The following is a 22,065-nucleotide window of genomic DNA, read 5'->3' on the forward strand; positions in this document are numbered from 1 at the left end:
AGGTATATTATATATATATATATATATATATATATATATATATATATATATAATCTTGTATTTCTTTCTGTATGGGAGGTGGTAGGCTTACTGTACTAGAACATCTTAAAGACTCCTGAGGCTACAATGCGTCCACACTGGCAGTCTTGTCTGACTTTTAAGGTTCTTTGATGCTTCTTGCTTCTGGACTTCAACCCTATAAGAATTGACTAGAATCCTGGTTTCTCTTCACCATTTAAACAGGCTGGTGCTGGTTTGGTGCTGACTTACTCTTGTTTTGACCCTCTGCACAGTTCACTCCTCTGCCCCTGACTTTTCCCCAGTGGTGATCCTGTGCCATCCTAACTTAAGTTTCCATGTTACCTCCTATGTCTGGGTTATTTTTTCAGCCCGTTCCTACAATTCTGTCTCAGCACTAACTTGGCCTTTAAGTTTGAGGCTCCATGACCTCTCATTGCTTCTGGGTGCCAGTCAGGTTTTGGCAACTGTAATTATAGTTGATCATTTTGGGCCCTGGTTCCAGACACAAAGTAGGCTTATGCTGTTCCCTTTTCAAAAAGAGTTGCCAATTACATTCCTAGAATGGGGCTAGCCATCATTTTGCCTATGGAGCCCGTAGGAAATTGATATTGGCATTCCTCATTTATTTACTCATCAAATATATATTGAAGAAAACATATTGTTGTGACAGTGGGTTCATATTGGTAAACAAAACAGACAAAGTTACTACTTAGCCTATATTCTAGTAGGGCATGAATATAAGTATATTATAATACGTAAGACAAAAATATAAGAAAATCCAACAAGGCAACATCATTAGTCATCAGAAAAACAAATTTAAACCACAATGAGATACACCTACACACCCCCCAGAATAGGTAAAAATTTTTAAAAGCCTGGCAATTCCAAATGTTGGCAAGGAGAAGAAGCAACTGGGACTCTCCTATTTCCCTGGTAGGAGTACAAGATGGTACAACCACATTACAGAACTATTGGGAAAGTTCTTAGAAAGTTAAACACACATCTATCCTATAATCCAGAAATCCCACCCTCAGGTAAAGAAACAAAACCTAGGTACACACAAAGATCTGTACATGAATGTTCACAACAGCCTTAGTTGTAAGTACCAAAACCCAGAAACAACCCAAATGTCCAGCAACAGGTGCCCGGAGAAATAGTGATATATTTATACAATAAAGTACTAGCTAGTATAAATAAAGAAGGAACACACTGCTCGTACATGCAATGCATAGAGGAGTCCCACCAACATTACATTGAGGGAAAGGAGTCAGATTGAAACAAGTCATACTACATGATGCCATTTATATGAAGTACAATAGGCAAAAATTTTCCGTGATGATAAAAGACAATGGTGGGTGCTGGGCTGGGGGTTGAGGGATGGGAAAAGGCAAAATAGGAACTGATTGGAAAGGAGCACAGGAGAGTTTTCTGGAGTAGTGGAATGTTCTAGATCTTGATAGGGGTATAGGCTATACCGTGTATTCATTTGTCAAAACTCATCGAACTCAACTCTTAGGACTTGTGTGCTTTATTATACATAAATTAAACCTCAATAGAGCAAAAAAAAAAAACAAAACACAACTCCAACAAGACCATTTCAGATGATGATAAATGCTCTGAATAAAATCAAACAAGATACTGTGATGTAGGGTTGGGGCAGAGAGGGCTGGGGAGTGACCAGAGAAAGCCTCTCCAAGTTCAGGGTGGGACCCTTACAGATACCATGAGTTTTCCTAAGGACTGTGCTTTCCTAGTTAAGAAGAGCAACTGCACAGACAGGAGCCCATGTTAGTGGAATCATCTTGCAAAAATGTGTAGCCTCTCTGAATACCTTTGGTATTAATGGTCCAGACCAGCTGTTCTCACAGTGTGATTCCCAGCATCAGCATCACTTGGGAACTTGTCAGATGCAAATTCTCAGGCCCGGCCCTGTACCTACTAAATCAGACACTCTGGGGATTGTCTTCACAAGCCCTCTAGGTAAGAGCCTCTCAAGTGTGAGAACCACTGATCTAGAAACTTGGTACTCAAAGTGTGGTCCTGGGACCAGCAGCAGCACAGGCCTCACCTGGGAGCCCGATGTAATGCAGAATCTCAGGCCCTATGCTTGATTTACTGGATTCAAATCTGCAATTATTTTTTTGTTTTGTTTTGTTTTAATGTGTACTTATTTCTTTTTATTTCTTTTCTAAAATAATTTTTGTTTAGTTTATTTTTTAAATTTATATGTTAGTTAGCATATGGTGTAACAATGATTTCAGATTTCTTAATGCCCCTTACCCATTTAGCCCATTGCCCCTCCCACAACGCTCTAGCAACCCTCTGTTTGTTCTCCATATTTAAGAGTCTCTTATGTTTTGTCCCCCTCCCTGTTTTTATATTATTATTTTTGCTTCCCTTCCCTTATATTCATCTGTTTTGTATCTTAAAGTCCTCATATGAGTGAAGTCATATGATACTTGTCTTTCTCTGACTGACTAATTTCGCTTAGCATAATACCCTCTAGTTTCATCCATGTAGTTGCAAATGGCAAGGTTTCATTCTTTTTGATTGCTGAGTAATACTCCATTGTGTGTGTGTGTGTGTGTGTATATATATATATATATATATATATATATATATATATACACCACATCTTCTTTATCCATTCATCGATTGATGGATATTTGGGCTCTTTCCATACTTTGGCTATTGTTGATAGTGCTGCTATAAACATGGGGGTGCATGTGCCTCTTCAAAACAGCACACCTGTATCCCTTGGATAAATACCTAGTAGTGCAATTGCTGGGTCGTAGGGTAGTCCTATTTTTAATTTTTTGGAAACCTCCATACTGTTTTCCAGAGTGGCTGCACCAGTTTGCATTCCTACCCACAGTGCAAAAGAGATCCTCTTTCTCCACATCCACGCCAAGTTGTTAATGTTAGCCATTCTGACCGGTGAGGTGGCATCTCATTGTGGTTTTGATTTGTATTTCCCTGATGATGAGTGATGTTGAGCATTTTTTCATGTGTCAGTTGGCCATCTGGATGTCTTCTTTGGAGAAGTGTCTATCCATGTCTTTTGCCCATTTCTTCACTGGATTTGTTTTTTGGGTGAGTTTGATAAGTTCTTTATAGATTTGGATACTAACCCTTTATCTGATATGTCATTTTCAAGTATCTTCTCCCATTCCATTGGTTGCCTTTTAGTTTTGTTGATTGTTTCCTTCGCTGTGCAGAAGCTTTTTATTTTGATGAGGTCCCAATAGTTCATTTTTGCTTTTGTTTCCCTTGCCTCCGGAGATGTGTTGAGTAAGAAGTTGCTGCAGCCAAGGTCAAAGAGGTTTTTCCTTCTTTCTCCTTGAGGATTTTGATGGCTTCCTGTCTTACATTTAGGTCTTTCATCCATTCTGAGTTTATTTTTGTGTAGGTGTAAGAAAGTGGTCCAGGTACTTTTTTCTGCATGTTGCTGTCCAGTTTTCCCAGCACCACTTGCTGAACAGACTGTCTTTACTCCACTGAATATTCTTTCCTGCTTTGTCAAAGATTAGTTGGTCATATGTTTGTGGGTCCATTTCTGGGTTCTCTATTCTGAGTGTCTGTGTCTGTGCCAGTACCATACTGTCTTGATGATTACAGTTTTGTAATACAGCTTGAAGTCCAGGATTGTGATGCCTCCTGCTTTGGTTTTCTTTTTCAAGATTTCTTTGGCTATTCAGGGTCTTTTCTGGTTCCATACAAATTTTAGGATTGTTTGTTCTAGCTCTGTGAAGAATGCTGGTGTTATTTTGATAAGGATTGCATTGAATATGTAGATTGCTTTGGGTAGTATTGACATTTTAACAATATTTGTTCTTCCTATCCAAGAGCATGGAATACTTTTCCATTTTTTTGTGTGCCTTCTTCAATTTCTTTCATAAGCTTTCTTTAGCTTTCAGTGTATAGATTTTTCACCTCTTTTGTTAGATTTATTCCTAGGTATTTTATGGGTTTTGGTGCTATTGTAAATGGGATCCATTCCTTGATTTCCCTTTCTGTTGCTTCATTGTTGGTGTATAGGAACTGCATTTTATTTTATTTTATTTTTTAGTTTATCTATTTATTTTGAGTCAGAGAGAGAGAGAGAGAGAGAATAAGCAGGGAAGGGGTGGGGGTAGGAAATGCAGTGGATCTTAGAGAGCCTGATATGGGGCTCAAACTCACAAACTGTGAGATCATGACCTAAACTGAAGTTGGATGCTTATCAGACTGAGCCACCAGGTGCCCCTCAAAATCTGCATTTTAACAAGATTCCCAGAAGATTCATGTGCACATTGAAGTTTGAGTTCATTTTTGTTTACTTGGTTTTTTTGCCTACACGATGTTTTGAAAGTTGAGGCATTCTACATAAAATTCTGGATTCCTACTTTTCTTGAAAAATTTAACTATTTAGGGGTGAAAAAAAAAACTAAACCATTTGACAACTGTGGGTTCATATCCCACACAGCAGGACTCAGCTGGAGGTATCTGTCGTTCCCTTTGGAAAGGGCATATGTTTTTTTGGTTTGCCATTGTCCCCACCACTCCTTATTCCCTTTTACCTGGCCTGCATCACTCACTTCTGTCATCTGCCTGGCCCCTGTAGGCGTATGAGTTTGAGACCCTTGACTAAAGGCCATCTGAGATCAAGACACAGGATGCTTTTTGCCTCCTCTGGGTCAGTGGAGTTTCATCCAGAGCCCTGAAAGCAGCTCCTAGTTTAGATAATGTTTTGATATCCCCTGCTGCTCTCCTGAACAGACTTAAGGCCATTAGCAGAAGAGACGATTGGATCAGTGGTCCCCTGACTGTCTTTGCAGGCTCTCAGGCTGTTTTTTGTTTTTTGGGTTTTTTTGGTTTTTTTGGTTTTTGTTTTTGTTTTTTTCAGCAGTCTGCAGAAGCATGTAGGGCAAAGTCCCAAACAGATGTTGGCAAATGCCCTTTGAATTGCTGAGCTAAGCCTGAGAACATCAGCTCCTGGAGAGATCTGAGCTTTCTGAAGAACTGAGGTGGTTATGAAGTTAATATTCTTTTAGAACAAAATGATAGACATGTTGTCTGGAATGAGCACCAAAAGAAATCTTTGGCTAAGAATAGTCAAGTCCTGATGGAAAACTGGACAGGCTACTTTCAAATAGCCACACAAAAGAGAAGGGAATTACAGGTTAAGTGAGGTATATGAAAAAAATATATATAACTTCCAAAAACATAGAAGTTGAAGAAGTTGATCATATTACAGAATTTTGTCCTTTATCAAAAGATCCATGGCAAATGGTCCTTATTCAGTGAACATGTGATTCCGTTTATTTACAGCAAGTATAAAGTAGGGCAGACCCACACCATATGCCCAATGCTCCTTTCTGGTTCAGAATGGGTACATCCATGTGTTAGTTTCCTGTGCCTGCTGTGACAAATGACCACAAACTTGGTGGCTTAAAACAACAGGAGGGTATTCTCTCAGCTCTGGAGGCCAGAAATCTAAAATCAAGGAGTCAGCAGGGACACACTCTCTGAAGTCTCTAGGGAAGGATCCTTCCTTGCCTCTTTCAACTCCCTGTGACTCTGGGTGTTCCTTGATTTAAGGCCACATCATTCCAGTGATGATCCTCCTTCTTTACATGGGCTTCTCCTCTATGTTTCTGTTTCAACTCTCCTCTCCTTTCTCTTATAAAGACACTGGTCATTGGACCCACCCTAAATCCAGGATGATCTCATCTTGAGATCCTTAATCACATCTGCAAAGGCCTTATTTCCAAATAAGGTCACATTCACAGGTACAGGGATTAGGCACTTGGACCTACCTTTTTGGGAGGCAATTATTGAAACCATTACAGTGTGCAAAAAACATCCCACTCAGAGCATGGACCACTGACCACACATACCAGACCCACCTGGTACCTTTCTAAGAACATCTCAGACCTTCTAAAACCATCCCCTGGAGGGTGAGGCCCAGGAATCTACCTTTGAACACACTTCCCATGTGATTCTTATCCTGAGTTCAAGAATCACTGTACCAAGACCCTTTTGCTTTGTGTATTAAAAAAATAAATCACTCAGTAGAGCAGCAAAAGAAACAACAGTCATGGAATGAGAACAATAAGCAGCAAAGAAATCAAAACCCCTCTGCCCAAAAATAGGTGCTGAAGCACCTGGGAATACCTAACCGATCTCAACATCACATTTTGAGAGTTAAAAGAAATTAGAGTTTCAAATGCTCCATAGTATATTCTGGCAGAGCATCTGTATTCTGGGTGTATTCTCTCTGCACCTGTAAATAGATGGTCAACTAATAACTCAGAAAGAAAATACCTTACCTAAAAACCACCACCAAAAGGTGGTAAGAGGGAGGGACAGATTTTAAAAGTTTTGTGAGGCATGTGGTTTAAGCCTTCCTAATTATCCATGAAAACAAAACATTCCACTTTTCCTGACTGCAACACTGGGGAGAGCTGTGTATTTGGGCCGATTGTGATTTGTGCCCAGGTCTTAATTTATAAAGGTGGCTGAGTAATGACACAGAGAGGTCACTGTCACTAGAAGAACTTTATTACTTACATTTCCCAAGAGGAGGGGCACACCATGCCACACAAGCCCACAGGGGAAGGACCAGATTTGTTGGGAGGTGGCCCAGAACCTTTACTGTGTTTTCCATGGGACAGGCAAGACAGGGCAGTGGAAACAGCTTAGGATTTGGCTGGCCTGAGTAATGTGGGCAGGCTCTGGGCTACAGGTGCAGTCTCCAACTGTCTGGTACCTGGCCCTGGGTGACCTGGCACTGGGGAAATATTGGCCGGGGCTTGAGGGGGTGGTTGGGGATATGGATTCAGTATGGAGTATGGGCTCCTAACATGATTTTCACTCACTCCACAAAAGCTGGATCACAGGGAAGATATAAACAATTTGGGCTGTTAGTTTGGCCCTGTGATAACAGATGCAAATAGACAAATACAGAACCTAAGAAAATACAATTAGAACAGATTGCTGAGGGGCACGTATCCCCAATCCAGCAATTAGTATCTAAGATCCCTCCACCCCACTTTGTTCTAGAAGCCAAACCCTCTTAAGAAATAATCAGATTTGCTTGAAGCTATTTTTAAAGATTACTCTGCTCATTGTGAACCCTGTATTGGTTAAAAATTGTTGATTTTAATCTTAAATGAAAAGCAGATTTTCCATAACTCTGTGATTGTGGAAGAAGAAGAGGTGTTGTGTGGAAATGATCTTCAGTTTCAAAAGAGTAATTTGTGAGTTTGGATTATGTTTTTCACTCTGTCCACTGCAGCAGAGCTAGAGGATGAACAAGAAAAACTAGCCTAGCTCCTGTTTGGGGTTTTCCTTTCATGAAATACCAGCACGTTCAGATAGAGCTTTATAAACATGGTTTCTTCTCCTCCTACAGATATGCCAAGTACTATAAGGAAAACAACGTTGAAAAACGGACTCTGATAAAAGTCTTTGGGATCCGTTTTGACATCCTGGTTTTTGGCACCGTAAGTCTCTGCTCCCAGCCACTGGCACCTCCATTCCTGTGACTGCATCCTAATTATTGTTGTAGTGCCTGAAGGGGTGAATGTTGCCACCATAGTCATGAGCTGGCACTGTGCATTAGCATGTGGGATAAGAGGGGGAAGAAGTGTCCTTGGGGTCCTGTCCACAATGAAGTCATCTGATGAGTACAAGAAAGGGACTGGAAAAAAATTTTTAATATTCAATTTAAAAAACGCTCTGATGCTTAGGGGCGCCTGGGTGGCTCAGTCGGTTAAGCGTCCGACTTCGGCTCAGGTCACGTTCTCACAGTTTGTGAGTTCAAGCCCCATGTCGGGTTTTGTGCTGACGGCTCAGAACCTGGAGTCTGCTTCAGATTCTGTATCTCCCTCTCTCTCTCTGCTCCTTCCCCACTTGTGCTCTGTCTCTCTCACTCACTCTCTCTCTCTCAAAAATAAATAAACATTAAAAAAAAAATACTCTGATGCTTAGAAAAAGAGAAAGAGAAAGAAATCCCTTTGCAACTTTGAGCCAACTCAAACTGGCTTAGGGGAAATTTTTTTTTTTAATTTCACATAGTTAAAAAACTCAGGGGCAGTTTTCAGGATTCAGGCATGGCTGGATCCAGATGTTCAAATAACATCATTAGGAATCTGCCTCCCTCCATTTCTTACATATGTTCTCCTCTGTTTTGGCATCATCCTCAGCTATCCATTTCTACACAGTGGTTTCAGGCAGCTCCTTATATCTTGCCAGGTTAGCAATCTCAATACAAAGAGAACGTGTCTTTGCTAAAAGTTTCATCAAAGGCCTCAGGCAGATGCGATTGGCTCTGACTGGCCCAATATGAGCCCCATGCCCACTGCTGAAATAATCACTGTTTGGATCATACCATACTCTCAAATGCTGATCTTGGACTTGCCTTGAACCAGCTCCTTGCCTGCAAACTACATGGACCAAGTATGGACAGAGACGGTTCTCCAAAGGGAAACTGGGGTGCTATCTCCAGAATAAGGAGGGAGGGGATGCTGGGCATGCAAAATCCATAGATGCTCACAATGCCTTCTCCAACAGTATATTATTTATGTCATATAGTGCTAAGCAGCACAAGAGTCAATGAGATAGAAACTGAGAGGACAGAAAGACCACCGAGAATAAAAACCACAAGGGCCCCTAAGGGAAGACGATGCAGACATTCTTCCCCTCTGCTTCCAAAGTAATCGTAAACCACTTTTAGGGCAAACTTGTCTGAAACTCTCACCTTGTATGGAAAAACAACAAACCTTTAATGGTTCTCCTCTTGGTGTGTGGACTCCAGTGCTTCTTTGTTTAAAACACTCATGTTTTTGAGCACATCCCAGAAGGCAGAAGCAGAACGAATGGGTATCCTATTTTCAGTCTCTGTGGCCTCTGTTACCGTGAACAACTTGGACTCATCTATGGAAGTCACGGTCACAGACTCCCTCCTCTGCTGGAGCTAACAATTACATGTTAGAGCAAAAGAGCACTGCTCTGAATGTCAATGAAGTAACCTTTTCCATTCCGTTTTCAGGGAGGGAAATTTGACATTATCCAGCTGGTCGTGTACATTGGCTCAACCCTCTCCTACTTTGGTTTGGTAAGGGATTCTTTCCCGTGTTTTAGGAAAGTGATTTGGCAAAAAGAAATCTCGCTAACATGGCCCTGGTCTGGGTTTTTTCCCAGGCCACTCTGTTCATTGACTTTCTCATCAACACTTACTCGAGTAAATGCTGCCGATCCCACATTTATCCATGTTTCAAGTGCTGCGAATGCTGTGCAGTCAATGAATACTACTACCGGAAGAAGTGTGAAACCATCGTGGAGCCCAAGGCGGTAAGGCACGTCGCGTCAGGAGGTGCCAAAACACCCAGAAAGTCCATCAGATCACTGAGAACCATACAAAAATAAGGCCAAAATCACAAGTGTAATCCCATGGTGGACAAGTGTCTGGACTCTACCCTGATCCACCACTCTCAGATGAATCCTTTTTGGTCTTAGGGAAGAATAGAAATAAAAATAAAGAGGCAAGATAGAGGGAGAACAAATTTTTATGTTCTAGGACTTGTCAATTTCATCAGAGTTATTAATTTAGTTCAGCAAAAAAAATAATAGTAAAATGACTTTGGAGAACAATTTGGCAGTATCTAGTAACATTTAAGTGGGACATACTTTACAGCCTGGCATTTCCACTTCTCCATACCTGCCCTTGAGAAGCACTCACGTGAGTGCCCAAGCAGTACCATGTACACTTGATCCATTGCAGCACTGTCTGTAACAGTGAAGAAAGAGCATCTACCCAAGTGTCCAACAGGCAGACGGTGAAAGAAACTATGGTCCATAGCAAGGAGTGCCAGGCACCAGTTTAAAAGAATGAGGTGGATAATAATAAGAGCAAACATTTTACAGCACTTCAAAGTGCCTCATATCTATTAATTCACTGAATCTTCACAACAACCCTATAAATAGATGCTACTATCATCTCTTTCTAAAGATGAGGAAGTTGAGGTGCAGGAGGGTTAAATAATTTGCCCAAAGCCATACAGCTACTCAGTGGCAGAGCTGAAATTCCAGCTTTAGGCAGGCTGGTTTCAGAATCCAGAATGCATCTTCAGGACCACTGTGTCATAAGTACTGGCATGAACAAACATCCAAAATGCGTTGTTGAAAGCAAAACAGCAAACTACAGGACAACATATATGGCATGATATATAGGCTAAAACACAACTACAGACATATACTTACTTTATGTGTTTTCTACATGTATATTATATGTGTACACATATACACACAAATACACACATATATTCTATATATATGTATTCTCTATGTTTTCCACATTTATTATACACACACACATTTGTGTATAGGGAGGGTAACATGTACACTAAAAGTTACTGGACACACACAAAAGTGACAACAGTGATTCCTTCTGCAGAGGAGCCTAGAATGGGGGACTTGTCAAAGGGAGTTTTAGCTCATCTGCATTGTTTCAACTTATTTAATTTGGGTTTTAGTAAGCAAGTCCCCTACACTTGGTTCCATGATTTCCCCCCATCAAGGAGAGATCTCCAGTACCTAAAACAACAAAGAAGGTTTCTTTGTCTTTCCCTCATCCAAGAATATTATTGTTCTTTCCCAGCAGCTGAATGCACAATTCACTGGCCACTGTACGTGTATTATACAATTTGAAATAAAAGTTCATTTTGAAACTGAAAACAATTACCATTTCACGGCCCAAGATGGGATGAAACTCGACAAAAATAATAAACAGCTTAAGTTGCAATAGTACAGTTTTCTGGAGATATTCCATCTAGAGTAACTGAAATCGAGGGAACACAACAAAGGACTTTTACATTGCACGTGGGAGACTTAAAAATAGCAGGTGGTAAACCGAGGAGACTCCAAGCCGGCATATTACGTGCATAGGGCTCCACAGCTAATTTACCTTTAGACTCAGACATCATTCTTGGCTAGCAAGAGTTTTGGGTCAGCTTCTCTACAGTATGTTGTTGGGTAAATAGGAATAACATTTGCCTTTAGATATGTTTCAGGTGTGTGATTGTTGATAATTCTGTACAAAAATGGGTAAAAATTTTAACCCTTTTTTCCTAGACGTTAAAATATGTGTCCTTTGTGGATGAATCCCACATTAGAATGGTGGACCAGAGGCTACTTGGGAGAAGTCTGCAAGGTGTCAAAGGTGAAAAAGTCCCAGTAAGTTAAAACATTTAGTCTTTTTTTAAAATAAAATGTATTATTAAATATAAATATATCTATCAATTTGGGTGAGTCACAATTGATGAATTCTAACACAGTTAAGTACATGTAACCAGCACTCAGAATATTATTAGCAGAAACACTTTTCATGCATCCACCCAATAACACTACCTTCTCTTAAAAGTCATCACTATCCTGCACCCAAAGATTAGTTTTATCTCTTCCATAATTTTATAAAATTTGAATCCTATGTGTATTTAGTATATACTCTGTGGAGTGTCTGGCTTCTTTCATTCAACATTATTTTTGTGAGTCATCCATAACACTGAATATAGCAATAGTTCAATCTCATTGTGTATCATTTCCATTTTATAAACATGCAATTTATTTATCCCTTCTATTGGTGATGGACATTTGGGTAGTTTCCAGTTTGGAGCTCATGCCAAAAATTCTGCCATGGTAAACATATAGCACCTACAAGTGGACCTGCTGGATCAGAAGACAGGCATATGATACTACCAAACCATTCTCTAAAGGGGGTGGTTTGGTTTTTGTTTGTTTTTGAGAAGGGAAGGGGCAGAGAGATCGGGAGAGAGAGAGAATCCCAAACAGGCTCCAAGCTGTCAGCACAGAGCCCCATGCAGGGCTCGATCTCATGAACCATGAAATCATGACCTGAGCTAAAATCAAGAGTAGGTCACCTAACCATCTCAGCCACCCAGCCACTCCTAAAGGAAGTGCTTTAATTCCCACTCTCCTCAGCAGCTCTGATTGCTGGATAGCTTCACTAACTGTATTATTTCTATAGCTGCCATAATAAGTCACCACAAATTAAGTAGCTTAAAACAACAGAAATTCATTTTCTCACAATTCTGGAGGCTGTAAGTCTGAAATCAAAACATTGGTAGGGCTCCGCCTGAAGGCTCTAGAGGAGGATCCTTCTTTGCCTCTTCCAGCTCCTGGTGTTTATTACACCTGCTAGGACCTCTGGTACAATACTGATTAGAAGCTGTAACAGCAAGCCTCTTTGTCTCCTTCCCTACCTCAGGAAAAAAAACTTTCTATATTTTACTATAGCATTTGCTGTAGGTTTTTTTTTTTAAGTTTATTTATTTATTTTTGAGACAGAGAGTGAGAATGCAAGCAAGTGGGGGAGGGGCAGAGAAAGAGGGAGAGAATGAGAATCCCAAGCAGGCTCCATACTGCTAGCACAGAGCCCGATATGGAGCTCAAACTCATGAACCTTGAAATCAAGACACGAGCTGAAATCAAGAGACAGACACTTAACTGACCTAGCCACCTGGGCACCCCTGCTGTAGGATTTTAATGAATGCTTTATTAGATTAAGAAAAGTCCCCTCTGGGGGCACCAGGGTGGCTCAATTAGGTGAGTGTCCGACTTCAGCTCAGGTCATGATCTCACAGTTCGTCAGTTAGAGCCCCACATCTGGCTTGCTGCTGTCAGTGCAGAGCCCATTTCAGATCCTCTGTCCCTCTCTCTCTCTCTGCCCCTCCTCAGTTTGTGCTCTCTCAAAAATAAAATATCGGGGCGCCTGGGTGGCTTGGTCGGTTAAGCGTCCGACTTCAGCTCAGGTCATGATCTCACAGCCCGTGAGTTCGAGCCCCGCGTCGGGTTCTGTGCTGACAGCTCAGAGCCTGGAGCCTGCTTCTCATTCTGTGTCTCCCTCTCTCTCTGCCCCTCCCCTGCTCATGCTCTGTCTCTCTGTCTCAAAAATAAATAAAAAACATTAAAAAAAATTAAAAAAAAATATTAAAGAAAGAAAGGAAGAAAGGAAAGAAGGAAGAAAGGAAGGAAGCCCCTCTGTTCTCAGCTTGCTAAAAATTTTTATCATAAATGGATACTGAATTTTAAAATAATGCTTTTTTCTGCTTTTTAAAAAAATGATCAATGAGCTTTCCTTTTTCTGTTATGTGGTGAATTACACAAATTGACTTCCAAATATTAAGCCAACCTTGTATTCCTGCAATAAAATCAACTTGAATGTAATGTATTATTCTTTGTATTTATTGCTGGATTTGATTCACAAATACTTAAGATTTTATATCTCTTATTGAGAGAGGCTGGCCAAAATTTTTCCATTCTTGAAATGTCCTTGCTGGATTTGGGTGTAATGTGAACTTGGGGCAGGGAGGAATACACACAACATAAAATTTACCATTTTAACCATTGTAAAGTGTACAATTCAGTGACATTTAAAATTCAAAATTCAAAAGTTTATCCACAATGCTGTGCAACCATTGCACTATCTAGTTCCAGAACATTTTCATCAACCCACAAGGAAACCCTGTATTCACTCAGCAGTTACTCCTCATACCCACTTCCACCTGGTCCCTGGAAATAATTTTTTTCCTGGCAATCATCCATCTGCTTTCTGTCAGCATGTGCACCTATTTGGGACATTTCATATAAACACAATCATACAAAATTCGTATGATTTTTGTGTCTGACTTATTTCACTTTTCATAATGTTTTCAAGGTTCATCCATGTTGTAGCAGGTGTCAGTACATTGCTCCTATTTTTTTTTTTAGATGAATAATACTCCACTGCATGGATATAACATATTTTTAACAAACTATAGAGATGATCTCTGAAAGTACAAGTCTTTGGACATAACATATTTTTATCCATTCATCCATTGGCAGACATTTGGGTTGTTTTTAGCCTTTGGCTACTGTAAATAGTGCTGCTGTACGCGCTCATGTATAAGAACTACTTAATTTAAAGGAATGTACTCACGGGCACCTGGGTGGCTCAGTAGGTTGGGCATCTGATTTCAGCTCAAGTCATGATCTCACTGCTCGTGAGTTCAAGCCCCATGTCTGGCTCTGTGCTGACAGCTCAGAGCCTGGAGACTGCTGCAGATTCTGTGTCTCCTTCTCTCTCTGCCCCTCCCCAACTCACACTCTATCTCTCTCTCTCTCAAAAATAAACATTAGGGGCGCCTGGGTGGCGCAGTCGGTTAAGCGTCCGACTTCAGCCAGGTCACGATCTCGCGCTCCGTGAGTTCGAGCCCCGCGTCGGGCTCTGGGCTGATGGCTCAGAGCCTGGAGCCTGTTTCCGATTCTGTGTCTCCCTCTCTCTCTGCCCCTCCCCCGTTCATGCTCTGTCTCTCTCTGTCCCAAAAATAAATAAACGTTGAAAAAAAAATTTTTTTTAAATAAACATTAAAAATAAATAAAGGTACAGACTCAAACTCTGTGAATGAAGGTCTGTGTTACAAAGAACAGATATGAATTATGGCAACTTTTCTTGGAGGATAACAAATGGATTTGCCAGAAGAAGGAGCCTGGTGGAAAGAGGGCAGAGCAAAGTCAACAAACATTTACTGCCTATAATGTGCTGGGTACCATCCTAGGCACTGGGGATACAGCAGTAACAAAGCCCCCACTTTCATGTGGAAGAAGAATCATCAGGCGAACATATCAATTAGGAAGATTATTTCAGATAGTGATAAGGACGATGAAGAACACAGTATCTCATGATGCGCCAAGAAAATGACCTGGGTGGCGGGAACTCCCTAGACTGGGGTGGTCAGGGCAAAAAAGTCTCTCTGAAGAGGTGATACCTGCCTTGAGGCCTGGCTATTCTGAATTTCACTTTCCAAATCTGTAAAATGGAGATAAGGACACATATCTCATGAGGTTCTTCAAAGGCTAAATAAGTCGAGTTTATAAAACACTAGCATAGTCTTGATACATACATACATTTGATAAATGAAAGCTACTATTCATGGGATATCAGGTGTAATTTTATAAATTAATACCAAAATTAAAGAACCTAGACACCTAGGGGTTGTCATTGCTGATGGGCTTGGAAACTTGGCTTTTTCAGAGACCCTCAACGGACTTCACAGACTTGTCCAGGCTGCCCATGTCTCTCTGTGACCCACCCCCTATACCTGGACAGCCGGAGGAGATGCAGCTGTTAAGTGAAGTGACTCCTAGATTCGGCGACAGCCCTGCCTGGTGCCAGTGTGGACACTGCCTCCCGTCCCAACTCCCTGAGAGCCACAGGTGCCTGGAGGAGCTGTGCTGTCGGAAAAAGGCTGGCGCCTGCATCACCACCTCGGAGCCATTCAGGAAGCTCGTCTTGTCCCGGCGCGTCCTGCGGTTCCTTCTGCTCTACCAGGAGCCCTTGCTGGCGCTGGACGAAAACGCCAACAGCCAGCTGCGGCACTGTGCCTACAGGTGCTACACCACCTGGCGCTTCGGCTCCCAGGACCTCGCTGACTTTGCCATCCTGCCCAGCTGCTGCCGCTGGAGGATCCGGAGAGAGTTTCCCAAGAGTGAAGGCCAGTACAGTGGCTTCAAGAGTCCTTACTGAAGGCACAGGGCTGAGCAGTCATGTGAACATGACCTTTGTTTGCAACCTGAGCTTGACCTGCAAAGATCTGTGGCCAAATTTTCAGCCAAAGGGAAATGTGTTTTCCTCTCCTGCAGCTCTATGTGTGTCAGAGAGCAGACCGAACAAATAGGCACATAAGCCAGAACCCCTCAGCATGGACCGAGTCAAGAAATTCAGATTGATGTCTCAGTTCTGTCACTGGGAAGTTGTGTGATCCTAGGCCTTTAACCTCTGTTCCTCGTTGCCCTATTACCCAACCTATCTCACAGAGATACTGGGAGGACAAATTGGGAGAGTGTACATGAACTTTCTTGTTCATGCACAAAGAGCTACATGAATGCAGAGCCTCCTTATGAGGCCAGAGTGGGATAATGGACAACTACGAACAAACCCTAACCAACCGTTTGGGTGCTGGTTGGAAAATGTGGATGATTAAAAGTGGCCACAAATTCATCGGCACTGATGCCTCGGAACCTGAGGGTTATGTCTCCTCCCCTTGCATCTGGGCAGCTCTGATTGCTTTATCCAGTACTACAAGTAACGCTGTGCCAGCCTTGGTCTTGAGGCTGACAGGAAGCTTCCACTTCCTGTCGCTTGACACATCTGCTGTGAAGGAAGCTAGCCCCGGTATAAACGTCCATCCTGAGACCACCCTACTGTGAGGAAGCGCAAGTGGCCACATGGAGAATAGAGACACCTGACCAGTCCCCAGCTTTCAGGCCTTCCAAACCCGCTCACTAGACATGGGAGAGAAGCATTCAGGTCATTCCATACCCTGCTCACATATTACTGCAATTGCATGAGACGCTTCCCAGGGAACCCGCAGAACAAAATTGTTGCTGTTCTTTTTGTCTTAACGTTTATTTATTTTGAGAGAGAGAGTGAGCACGTGCAAGCAGAGGACAGGCAGAGAGAGAAGGAGAGAGAATCCTAAGCCGGCTCTGCACTGTCAGCACAGAGCCTGACGGGGGCTCAGTCCAACGAGCCATGAGATCACGACCTGAGCTGGAATCGAGTCAGACGCTTCACCGACTGAGCCACCCAGGCACCCACGGAACTGTTGTCTTAAGCCACTAAATTTGGGTTGTTTGTTACACAGCAACAGATGACTGGGACAGAGAGCAAGCCTGACTCACTGGAACAGAGGCTCAGCCTATACCTGGACCACCACAGAAGTCCCTTAGGGGCTTAGGTGTCTGTTCAGCAATTCTATCGGGGCTGCAGACCAAATCAGGTAACCCACCAGACCAGCTCTGGAATCCATCCGATCTCACTGCTGAGCTACCCGATACATTCTAATCCACATCCTACTTCTATGACTGGAAGTAGCTACTGCTGTTAAAAACTAGAAAAGGCCACGTTTATGCCTTTAACGTTCTGTACCTTGCAGACAATTAGAATGGATGAGGTTTGGATGCTCCTTAAAAAGTAACTCACACCCAAACCTTTACCATTTCTATACGTCAACTCCTAAGAATATGAAAATGGAGAGTCAGGAGGTTTTAGGATCCTCCTTCAGGATTTCCTTTTCACGGTTTTGGCACTGGAATTGATTATTTCTAAACAACTATTTTAAAGAATAAATAGAGACCACTATTCAACACTGTGAGTGATGAAGGATCTGTGATTTTTTAGCACATATTCCAAGATTTGCCATTTAGATACTTTTTGAAAACCAGACGCTTTCTACTGTATTAATGTAAATCAAATATGAACAAGACACTTTTTTTTTTTGACCCAGGATTTTATCTGGCTTTAAACTCAGGAATAAGCTAGGCCAGACTGAACTTTCATTTTTGCTACTGTTCAGAGGTAGTAGATAGGACTTCTTATATATATGAGATCTTTTTGAAAAGTGAATGATACATTACTTCTTCAGAATTTAAACTTTTACTCCTAGAATTCTATGTAAGAGCTACAGATCTCCATTCTGACAGCCTCTGAGCCTTTGTAATTTTTTTTGTTTTTTTGTTTTTGTTTTTGTTTTTGTTTTTGTTTTTGTTTCTGGTGCCTTCTCCCTGGTTTCTATCACCTCTGGAGGTCCCAAATGGAGTCAGAATGTGGAATGACAGGTAGTCACTGGATCCACCTACTATTCTCCTCTGCCTTCCTCACAGATGCTTTAGGTGACAGAGTGATGTGTTATGTCAACCGTGTGTGAAATGTCTGACACTTCCTGCAATAATATGCACCATATTTGTAACTTGTTTTTAGCCTACTGCATAAAGTAATGTCATCAGCAAAGGCATCCCAAGGAGAATCACACTTTGTAGGGACTGTTTCCTTGGACTTACTTCCATTATTCTATATGGTAATTGCCGGGTAGTCACTGTTTCCTGTCTGTGTTCATGCTTTTTTGTAAACGTTGACAGATTTCATGTAGCATTGGTAACGAACTTGCATTCCTCTCTTCAGAGGGCACAAGTCTTTGAACACTTCTTAATTCTAGCTTGGCAATGTACTTGTCTTAACTAGACTGTTTTGATAATAAAAAGTAATGTATAATTTACAATAACTAAAGTGCTCCTTTTACTTCCTTTTCTCAGAAGATCCCCAAATCACAGTCACTCATTGACACTTTCATTCAACATATATTCACTGAAGCACTATGACATAGTAAGATATATATTCGGTCTCTATTCCCAGTTCCTGACACCAAGATACATATTTGGTCTCTGTTCCCAGAGCTCCTAAATCCCTTGGAATTTTCTGGGTGTTAAGAGTGTCGTATATTCTAATGAGGCAACTCTTGGTGGGCTCCTAACTTCAGGACGGGGGCTGGTAACCAGAGAGACCAAGCCATGATCGGAAGCTTAGAACTTTGAGCCCCACTCTGCATCCTCCAGGGAGAGGGGTTGGAAATTTAGTTAATAATTGATTGTGCCTACGTAACAAAGCCCCCGTAAAATTGTCTAAATTGTGAGACTTGGAGAGCTTCTGGATTGATGAATACATCTACATGCTGGAAGGGTGGTGTTCCCCAACCCCACAGGGACAGAAGCATCTGTGCTCAGGCCCCTTAAGGACCTTGCTCTATGTACTTCTTCATTTGGTTTTTCATCTGTATCTTTTATTATATCCTTTATAATAAACCAGTAAATGTAAGCAAGGGTTTCCCTAAGTTCTATGAACCATTACAGCTTGACATTTGGTGAAATCAGGAGGGCGTAGTGGCTTAAATGTAAATTCCCCTCCCCAACCTGTTCCCATAGAAGAAGTCACCTAGACAAATGACCTTCTTTGGCATATGGAGCAGATGCACTTTCTGCTGACCCCTGAATAGAGGGTTTGAGTTCTCTGCCACCCATGGAATTATCCAAAAGACAATCACATCCTCCTGTGGGAGCCACAGGGCACCTCACTCTCATGATACTGCAAAACATGACTGCCTCCCACTGCCTCTGGTTGTTCACTCTGTTCCCAAATGCAACCTTCTGACCTCTGATTATGTGATTAATAAACTGCTGCCAATTTCACCTGTGTAATGATGGATGTCATGCATTTGGCCATCTCCATAATCTTAGGATGGGAATCCTTCCCTCACCAATGGGGTGAAAAGGAGGTGATTAAAACACCCCTAATTCCTGGCCAACTGGCCACCCTCAAAAATTAAAAGGCTTGGCATGGTTTCTGCACAGTCACTGTCTGTATAAAGCCCTGCCTTGTAGAGCCTGCAAGAAACTGGGACCACCACCCCTCTTTTATTCAAATGAGCCAAACGTGTGCACTGGGTGTGGTTTTTCACTTCCTACTGCTTATATATTTCTCAACCCATATTCTAATCCCATGCAGTCATCATTCTGGGAATCCCGAGTGTCCCCTGACTCATTTCTGCCCTCTTTGGAAGAGATCACTATCTTTTTTTGCTTTTACTGTGATCTTTCAGTTTCCTCTTTTCCAGTCCCAGAAGGATTACAAATTATGTTTCCAGACATGATTCACAGAGAGCATTTTGCATTTCTAACATCCTTAGTTCCTCTTAATTGTCAAGGTCACATGAGACTGAGTCTTCTGGAATCAGCAGAGGAGGTAGCTAACACTGACTGGCCATTTTAACCAAATAATTGCCTTTTTTTTTTTAAGTTCATTTTATTAATTTTGAGAGAGAGAAAGAACAAGGGAGGGACAGAGAGAATGGGAGAGGGAGAGAATCCCAAGCAAGCCCTGCACTATCAGTAAAGAGCATGACACGGGGCTCAAACTTACAAACTGTGAGATCATGACCTGAGCCAAAATCAAGAGTCAGATGCTTAACCAACTGAGCCACCCAGGCACCCCTAAATAACTGCCATTCTTGACAAGGTTGAATAAGTGTCTTATGCAAGCTTGTTGAGTATGGTAACTTATGAGCTATATTTTATTTCCCCAAGCAAAAAATAAGCTCCTCAAAGGCAAAGGGTTCATCTTGGTTTGGGGTCCATTGCATGCCTATTGCAGCACATGGTACAGTAGGAAAGAGACTCTGGAAACTGATCACCTGAAGTCAAATCCTGCTCACTCACTAATTCGCTCAGTGGCCTCAGGCAGTTTATCCAATTCTTAGAATGCTCAGTTGTATCTTTGTGTCCAATGGGTTGTTTTAAGTCTTAAATATTATAAGTGTAAATGTATGTAGAGCACTTTGCTCACCACCTGTTGCAGTGTAAGCACTCAATAATGTTGGCTATTATTATTTTTTAAAGTTTCAGGGGCACCTGGGTGGCTCAGTCAGTTAAGCATCCAACTTCTGCTCAGATCATGATCTCGCAGATCATGGGTTCGAGCCCTACACTGGACTCTGTGCTGACAGCTCAGAGCCTGGAGGCTGCTTCAGATTCTGTGTCACCCTCTCTCTCTGCCTCTCCCCCACTTGTGTTCTCTCTCCTTCTCTGTCTCTGTCTCTGTCTCTCTCAAGAATGAATATTAAAACAATTTTTTTTTAAATAAAGTTTTAGCCATAGGTCTAAATATGCTAGCTAGTCATTGATGTTATTTTTTAAAGTTTATTTATTTATTTTTAGAGAGAGAAAAAGAGAGAGAGCATGAGCAGGGGAAGGGCAGAGAGGGAGAGAGGATCCCAAGCAGCTTCCACGCTGTCAGCATGGAGCCCAACTCAGGGCTCTATCTCACAAACCATGAGCCAGATGCTTAACCAACTGAGCCACCCAGGCACCCCTGTTATTTGGATGGTGCCCTAGTATCACTCCTAAACCCCAGGCCCATATATTTAACCACCTCTAGATATTCTACTTAAAATACTTTAGAGGCAAATCAAATGGGTACAAAGGAGAAATCACTATCTATCTCTGCTCTCTCCACCTCACCCACAGGTGCTCCTCCAGAAGTTCCAAGCTCAGTAATAGTGTCACCTGCCATCAGCTCAATTTCCCAAACCAGAAATCCAAGGGACAGTCTCCATGTCCCCTGTCCCCTTTCTCTATCCCCATTCCATTCAATCTCATTAATTCCCTCAGCAAACATTTACTGAGCAACCCAGCACTGCACAGTTGGTGTGGATAAACAAGTAAACAAGACAGGCTCCCCTGGAGGCTAGGTGCAGCGGGGGAAGCAGGTAAGCGATATGTAAAGAAATGAGATGGGAATAGCTTGGGATAAAGGGTATGAGAAAAACAAGCAGCATGCTGTGAAGAAACAATAGAATTACTTCTGACAGGGGTCAGGGATGGCCTCTCCAAGGAAGTGGCATTTAAGCTGGATCTGAATGTCAGGAAGTTGACAAGTTGGAGGAACACAGGGACAGCAAGTGCAAACACTGAAGTGGAAAAAAAGTGTGTTCCAAGAGCTGTCTGATGGCGAGTATGACAGGGACATTTACTATACAGTCCTCGTCTTCTGGGTCTATTTGGGGAGGGACTTGTTTTCTTACTGCTTCATAAATGGTGTGGGTCCATCCCAGTGAACCAGAAGGTTAAAGAAAGGCAAAATCCACACAGGCAAGAGTAACCATGGGGGGCTTTGTGGAGCTCGTGAGACATGAGCTGGCCCTCCCTAGATGAAGAGAGCGGGAACATGGGACACACTGTCTGGTGGGATGAGAAGAGGCACTGCTGACAGGAACAGCAGCATGAAGCAGGCCCAGAAAGAAATGAGAATGTATGTGCTCAGATTACTGGTAGACCTGGCTGGCTCCCCAGAAAGGAGATGAAGATTAAAAAGAGACTGATTTCAGGAACTTCCTTAAACAAAACAAACAGAAAAAAAAAAAGCGTAGATGTTTGGACCAATTGCAAAGTCAAGATGGGGCAACTCTTGGGTTGCCCAGGGACATGAGGAGAGCAGTGACTCAAGAACATCCTTTGGGCAGTCATGAGGATGTCGGCTGGAGGGGAAACCTAGAAAGTTGGCTGGGATCATATAGGAGTGACTAAGGAAGCAACCTGACAGGAACCCCTGGGGGAGGGGAAGGAAAAGAAAAAAAAAAAAAGAGAAAGAGAGGTTAAAATGGGACACAGCCAAAG

General features: G+C 42.1%; 2 protein-coding genes across 6 annotated transcripts in view; one reads left to right on the plus strand and one right to left on the minus strand.

The window, feature by feature from the left end:
* Window positions 1–22,043, plus strand: part of P2RX7 (purinergic receptor P2X 7) — a 53,652-nt gene extending 31,609 nt beyond the window's left edge. For 4 of the 5 annotated variants that reach the window (XM_040444148.1, XM_040444151.1, XM_040444153.1 and 1 more), the window contains 5 exons: window positions 7,418–7,508; window positions 9,056–9,121; window positions 9,208–9,357; window positions 11,137–11,238; window positions 15,095–15,636. In XM_040444148.1, coding sequence (XP_040300082.1) covers window positions 7,418–7,508; window positions 9,056–9,121; window positions 9,208–9,357; window positions 11,137–11,238; window positions 15,095–15,586 — 901 coding nt within the window. In that variant the 3' untranslated portion in view covers window positions 15,587–15,636. Of the gene's footprint in view, window positions 1–7,417; window positions 7,509–9,055; window positions 9,122–9,207; window positions 9,358–11,136; window positions 11,239–15,094; window positions 15,637–20,916 lie in introns of those variants that run through there. The other variant, XM_040444154.1, reaches the window with a different exon arrangement.
* Window positions 1–22,065, minus strand: part of IFT81 (intraflagellar transport 81) — a 229,763-nt gene that overhangs the window by 188,731 nt on the left and 18,967 nt on the right. The gene's annotated exons all lie outside the window — the stretch shown is intronic.

The sequence above is a fragment of the Herpailurus yagouaroundi genome, unplaced genomic scaffold (genome assembly GCF_014898765.1).
Source record: "Herpailurus yagouaroundi ecotype Mexico unplaced genomic scaffold, PumYag 191, whole genome shotgun sequence".
Taxonomy (NCBI): Eukaryota; Metazoa; Chordata; class Mammalia; order Carnivora; family Felidae; genus Herpailurus; species Herpailurus yagouaroundi.